The following is a 7,394-nucleotide window of genomic DNA, read 5'->3' as shown; positions in this document are numbered from 1 at the left end:
ATATACATGTTTTTCTATAGAGGCTTTTTATATTCTAATCAGTATATATTCTTATTAATATTACTATTTAGAGAATTTTCCTCTTAAAATAAGAAACTCTTCTTGGCGCCTATTTTAGTATAAAATATACTTAAAGTAAGTGGGATATCCTCGAAACAAGAATACAATTTTTTCGGTGTATGCATATTTAATCGAATATTTTTTTAATAGAATTATAAAGATAAAAATATGTTACAATTGTTAAAAAGGGATATTTTATGCATCTTTTTTTTTTCTGACACAGATTTTGCAACGGAGAAGTGCAGCTATTGTGCGAATCCCAGGCAATAGAACATTAGATATGATTGTGTCGATGTAGTGTCAAGAATAAATCATCGGTCCAATTTACTTTCGCGATTGGATATCCATATACGTGCATTTCAAAAATGAGATAATATACTTAGCAACAGCCAGCCAGTATAAGCTATCATGATTTGATTTAACACTTTGCTCGTGACTCTTTCATTTTCGATCAACTTTCACCTAAGTGCTTGCAATCGACTTTTACCGTAAAATCGATCGAATATATATACTCGCTGAATAATATCCTTGTTTATTATAGTATCACTTTTACTGTGAAAATGTGTATTACCGTAAAGTGTTAAATTTCATCATTAGCGACAATTACGCAAGCGTGCAAAATTCTATGCTCGAAATATCGTGTAGTGAAATTGACATTTAATTTAAGATTTCACCTTTCAAGTGAAACCAACATTTTACGTAGTCATTACGCATATCGATATTGATTAGACACACGCAAAGTGATGAGAATAAGATATATAATCTGTATGAGATTTATTTAACCTTTTCAAGAACAATTCTTTTAGATTATAAATTGAAAGACAAGCCAGATAGAACGCACGTAATAATGTGAAAGCATCTTGGACAAACATGACGTGGAAAATAGCAATTAAAATCGATATTCGAATCACAGTACAATCAGAATCGATATTTATCTTCTTCGGTTTATCATCTATAAAAAAAAAAAAACGTTGACGCGAATCGAAGAACAATCTTATCTAAATTTTAAAGTAACGATTCTCTGCGATTTCACGACGTGGCACGTGGTTCATAATCGGAGCGAAGAAAACGCCGCAGGTGAATAACACGTAACAACACGTTTACTTGTACACGTCGTGCACGACGCGACGCCGCCTCTCTCTCTCTCTCTCTCTTCCTTACTTTTCTAATTTCTTCTCGCGGAAGCGACTTTACCGCGACACGAAACGGAAAATGGTCCGCCGTCGGGCGTCACCTCGTTAATCTCACCTCGTAAGAAGAATTGCATGTTCGCGCACGTCCAGTTACGCTCGAGGCTCAAATATGCTCGCTTTGCTAAAGCATATTTTCCAACAGAAACGTTTCGTAGAAATGCAAATTTATGAGGAAATTAAGCGAAGAGGCTTGAAATAAAGTTGCGAAAACTCTTTTAAGATATACTATACATATTCGTATAAAAACAGATATAGTGCAAAATAATAATTTTTTTGCTTACAACGTACCGTCTAAATTTATACACACTTATATGTCGACCAAGCGAGAAAATCGGCCTACTTGAAAAAACAGAAACGAGATTCAAATAAATCACATAAAATTGTTTATAATCTCGTGATCGCGTATAACTGAGATTTTTTATACGAGCATCACGCTCTGTTTATATCTACGCTTCGATATATTTTAGTTTCTCTCTCATAGCGCCCGCATTTTGATTGTCGAAAGTGGATGATATTTCATCGGATTGGGAAAAATAAAACAGATAACGCAGCAAATTTTCGCAAATGTTATTTTTCTTTCGATTATACTTACAAATAATAATACAAAAAAGAAAACAACTGTAACGGAAAGACTCTTCTTTATAAAGATTTATGCGCATTTATCGTGATTATTCTTTATAAAGATTTATATGAATTGCTAAGTAGCTGTGTGTTATACATTAACGCTAACAAGTATTATTTACACAATAGACAAAACCGCCGCTTCGAATCCATTTACGGGAACGACGTGATTGCGACATGGATCGATCTCGTGTTGAAATTTCTCGAAAAAAAAGGACTTTGTTACAACTTCATTAGATCCTTAATCTAAAAAAGATGTGTGATGTACATACATGTCAGATGCACACTCTGTGTGACTGTAATTAACGTTATTACACTGAGAAAAAAAAGTTGGTGAAGTAACAAAATAGTATTCGATTCAACTATATGAAGCGGTCACGGGCTAATCAATAAAATATTGATTAATGTAAGAAGATATCATGTTTCAATAGATATAATAATTAGATTATTACCGAAAGACAATTTGGTTGTTTTAACAAAATTATAATTTGCTCAAATACAGGTAACTTTGAATGTACAACACAATAGGACAACACAATATTTTGTCTGCTTATAAAAATAAGCAGTTTGATTAAATAAAAAATACTTAGTACAAAGAAATTCGGATTATATTCAATTAAAGTAAATGAGAATTGCCTATTTCATCTTTTTCAACAGTATCTTTTATTTGAAATTATCACAACTTATGTTCGACAAAACAATTCATGGTTTATCGAATTAAATATGTTTATTACCACTATTGTTAATTCAACTTATACGAATTTGTTATCTTTTTTTTACCATACGCTTGAATTAAAAAACCAAGTATTTCAGATAACAAACTGAAACTCAACTAAACGCAGTTTAGTTGAGTTAATAGTATTTTTTTCTCAGTGTATAAAAGTGATTTCGCGCTCGTCGGCATGTACACACAACTCACTACCGTTTCCTTCCCACACTTGATATATACGTTTCCGCGAGTTATACAGCGCCGTAGTCGCGAAACGCATTAAACTCGAATCGATTCTCACACTTGTGACAGAGAATGCAAATAGAAAGTTCGCGGCGGCTTCGGCGCGAATAGAATGTTGTCCTTACAAAGCAAACCACGCCAATAAGAGCGCATATTGCGGTTTTCTCGACGGTCGGGTCGCAGTGTGAACCTTACTCGCGGCAAACTTGCAAAATTCTACGTTACAAAAGACCGAGTATATACTTCCTACCAACGTCCGCATATCAAAATTATTGTCCAAGTTATTGTCTTGAAAGACGCGAACGCTTACATTACGAGATTTAAAAACATATAATATTAAAAAGCTTTTTGCACAATATATTATTAAACCGATTGGAATATTTTTAATGTATCACGTTGTATATTTTTAAAATAAAAATTTACAATAATTTTGATTAGTTCGGTGCAGAGTTTGTGCAAACCAATAAACCACAGCTCGATTGATCAACAAAAAAAAAGCATAAGCCATTCTTCGAACTGCCTTAAACGGATTTGATTCGACTAATAATTATTTTTTTTTTTCCGTTTAATCGCGTTCAAATCGCCTTTCATGCGATTCGATTCTGCATCGGACCGACGTTTTGTAATCGAGTCGTTCGAACATTATTACGTGGCTTGGGCTTTACGGGCTCGAACTTAAAAGGTCCGCGCGGGGCCGCGTGACGAGAATTTCGCTCGCGTCACGAAACTTCCACGGATATATCTTCTACGATAGTACAGTGTAGATACCTGCGAGAAATTGCCACGGGTAATACATCGTACATGCGTGCATGAGTATTGCGTCAGGTTGTTGGCTTTCACTCTCTAACATAAAACGTATACACGATACTAGGCTGAAAAGAAATGCTCTTGGGATCGCGGTCTGAGAAATAAAAAAGTACTTCGTTCAATGTTGATTTAAATAAATAAAATTTCTCCACTTTTACATTTGCCAATTTAATGACAAATATCGATGCTCGTTTGAATTAATCTTCTTGCTTGAAAAAAAAAAAGACATGTGCGACGAAAAAGAAATCTGAGTAAAAGAATAACGGTAAAAAGATGAAAAAATTTTGTTACCAGCTATTATCGCGACTGTCGTTATCCACGTAATATTACAAATTATATGAGCAATTTTCCCGATCAAAAAAGATTATACATAGTTAATCGGGGCGTGAATTTTTTCAATCTCCTCGAGTAAAACAGATCGTTCGCCGGATTGTGCATCGGATGATATTATCATTCGCGTCAAGCAGATGCAACGCTCCGAGACACGCGTTGAATAATAAAAAGCAAGGAAGAGAGGGGGGGGGTGCACTATGTACATTTACATATAATTATCGAAGTACAAAAATATTGAAAAAGTTTCTGTTGGGATAAAGTAAAAATGACAAAAAGTTTGTGAAAAATTTTAAACTTTAAGAGTAAAATTTTCTTCTCAGAAGGTCGTTTTCTACGAGATCGAGATAAAATCCGTGACTTTTATACGCTGTAATATTGGTCACCGCAACCATGTGTTTTTGCACGTCTTTTTCGCGAATTAATGCTAACATATATCAAATATATTACACACGCGCATTCTTCGTGTACAACGCATGCATCAAAAAACGTTCGCGCATGCCATTCACTCGGCAATATATATATTTCATATGTTTCAGCGCGCAATCACGTGATAATATATATATTATTATATAATATGCATATATATATGTATATATATATACTTATATGTAATACCCTTCATGCGCATGGGTTAACATTACCGATTATTCGATTCTACGCGCAAGATTCTCGAACGGTTTTCGAGTTAACGAAAGAAACTCGGAATAACACCGACAGAGAAACGATTAGATGTTGAACGAAAAAAAAAAGATCCTCGAACATCATGTCTCAGATGGATTCAGTAATTATTGGCGGCGCTATTACGGAGAAACTGATCGATCTGACCTACTGACAGGGCCGTAGTGGCGGAGGCTTTTAAAGGTGCGACGTAATAAAACGTCTGGGGTTCTCTCTGGGATTCCAACAGCTGAAGCCTGTGAGACGTCTGTTGTTGTTGTTGTTGTTGTTGTTGTTGCTGCTGGTGCTGCTGCTGCTGCTGGTGCTGCTGGCGACGTTGTTGTTGCGCGTATAGCTGCTGGGATTGCTGCAGCAGTTGCGCCTGCTGTTTCCTGTAGAGTACTTCCTGGGGCTGAGCTACGGTCGGAGCGGGCGCGGACTGGGCCTGCTTGTAGACCGGACGCTGGGCTTGGAGCTGCTGCAGCTGCTGGAGATTGAGCAGGGACTGGGGCTGGGCTACGAACGGTTGGAGTTTGTGACTGAGACTAAAGTCACCCACGGTCTGAGGCAATGACTGATAAAGCTGGGTATTGTACTGACCGGTCGCGGGATCATACACGAGCTCCGACTGGTAGATGGGTTCGGCGGCGGCTGCGGGGGCGGCTGCAACCGGTGTCTGACCGGTCAGCTTACCTCTCGAGGACGAGGCGGTTTGGGCGGCCTGAGATCTCGCGGCGGGAACGGCGGCGGTGGCGGCAGTGGCGGACACATGAGAACCGAGTGAGTTCACGTAACGTTCAAGCTCGGCGGCAAAGTCGAGATGGGGCGTGGCGGTCGTGGTGCGCAGTTGAGGTGATATTGTTGGGTGAGTTTGAGTGTACAAAAGACCGTCAGGGCGTTCGGTGCTACTGGGAGAAACATATTGCGCGGCTACTTGAGCTACATGGGGTCTTGGAGTAATCGCGACCGACTGAGGTCTAGGATGACGAGTAACCGGTCTGCGAGTGGTCGTTTCGAGCGACTGATAGACGCTCGAAGCGACCGTAGGCTGACTACGAAGGACGGGAGCCGCAGTGGTTTGATATTGGGCTGCTGGGGTAGAAGCTAATCTATAAAAGGACGGACTAGGGGACGCCGAGGACTCATAAATAGCGCTAGAAGGTGTGACTTGCACCAAAGTCGAGGGTCTTCTAAAAGCTGAAGGTCGAACTTGAGGCTTCAGGTCTTCGTCAGTCAGCTCCTGGCTGGCGTCGTCGTCCAATTGATACTCCGTCTGGAATATCGTAGTGGGAGCGCGGGTGGTTGATGGTTGATAAGTAGGTCTCACAGGACGAGGTACAGGTCTGACGGAAGGATAATTTGCCGGTCCAGAAACATCATCCTTCTCTTCTTCTTGTATCTCTTCCTCTTCGTCCTTAGGCGCGTTCGGGTCGCATGGATTGCCTGAGACATAAGTAAATTCTCTCTTATTGCCGTCCGGATCAATGTAGCCGTATTTGCCGCGTACGACGCAGTCGGTGCCACGAGTCTCTTCTTTGAAGGAACCGTCGGCCGCTTCATAACCGAAGGTGAAGGACCCGTCATCGTTGACCTTGTTGTAATTCCTGATTGTTTGCACTGGCGGTGGTTTCGATGGGTGCAGCGCGTCCTTCGAACGTGGCGAAGGAAGTGCGCGAGTGCGCGGCTGATAAACCGCCACGCTGTCGAAGTCGTCCTCGGCCGCCTGGTTATCGTTTTCCTCGTAATATACTTGTGGCTCTGTCACGCGAGGACGAATCTGCACTCGCCTCGTTTCCGTTAGAGCGAGCAGACACGCCGGGATTACCTGATAACAGAAAAAATTTTATTACGCTGGACAGTTTTTAACACTAGTGTGATATATTATTATTATTATTATTATTATTAATGTGTCGATATACGACGTTACGCGTGTTGCGCACGAAAGAAAGTGACTCGCTAGATCGAAATTTTTTAAAAAATTTTACGGTGAAAACGGGAAATGAAGTGGGCGTTTTCGATAGAGAAATTGATGACCGTAAATGTTTTTTCGATCAAATAAATGTAGAAAGTGTGTAAGTTAACACAAATGAGAAAATATATAATTGTGATATTTAATATAATGTTACAGGTATTTGTTAACGCGCGTTCAAGAAACAACGAAAAAAAAAACTAACATAACGCGCGCGTTATCACACAATAGCGAGTAGAAATATACAATACATGTCAGACGCGGTCAAACGCGCGATCTTTTATATTCGCAAAGGAGGAAGTAGTTCGACCGTATCACGCAGGAGACGTAATCGCGAAATTGCTTACTAGAAGCAACGTGAATGCGAGAGTAACCGTAACTGGTTGATCTGGTTTCCAGGCACAAAGCCGGATCTACATCATGGACGTGCACTTATAGTCAATAGGAAGCAGAAGATGGAGAGAGCGAGAGTTTCGCGGATCGGTGAACGCTCGTGTACGCGCTCAAACACGGTATGCACACACGCAACAGAATTTCTTATCGCTTGCTCGAACGCGACCGAATGCTGTTAAACTCGAGCGCTAAGCACGATTACGACGACGTCGTAAAAGGTGTGGAGTCCGCCAAGATTACATCTGGCTTTTGTGCTACATGATCCTGTTGGGAAAAGTGTTCCGTTTTGATTATTTCGGTGTTCGCAAGAGTAAAATATAATTCATAACAAGAAATATATAAGGCCTTACGAGCCAATCGCAGGATGTTTGAGCGGAAACTGTGCGCGTATATATATATATATATATAT

At 39.8% G+C, this 7,394-nt stretch overlaps 1 protein-coding gene across 2 annotated transcripts in view; it reads right to left on the bottom strand.

The window, feature by feature from the left end:
- Positions 1-4,210: 4,210 nt before the first annotated feature.
- Positions 4,211-7,394, bottom strand: part of LOC109856347 (vacuolar protein sorting-associated protein 27-like) — a 16,725-nt gene continuing 13,541 nt past the window's right edge. The window contains exons 2-3 of one of the 2 annotated variants that reach the window (XM_020431491.1): positions 5,224-6,448; positions 4,211-5,139 (exon numbers count right to left, since the gene is read on the bottom strand). In XM_020431491.1, coding sequence (XP_020287080.1) covers positions 4,745-5,139; positions 5,224-6,448 — 1,620 coding nt within the window. In that variant the 3' untranslated portion in view covers positions 4,211-4,744. Of the gene's footprint in view, positions 6,449-7,394 lie in introns of both variants that reach the window. The other variant, XM_020431490.1, reaches the window with a different exon arrangement.

This window comes from Pseudomyrmex gracilis, unplaced genomic scaffold (assembly GCF_002006095.1).
Source record: "Pseudomyrmex gracilis isolate BER0280 unplaced genomic scaffold, ASM200609v1 scaffold_115, whole genome shotgun sequence".
Taxonomy (NCBI): domain Eukaryota; kingdom Metazoa; phylum Arthropoda; class Insecta; order Hymenoptera; family Formicidae; genus Pseudomyrmex; species Pseudomyrmex gracilis.
This window is presented reverse-complemented; position numbering and strand designations above follow the sequence as displayed.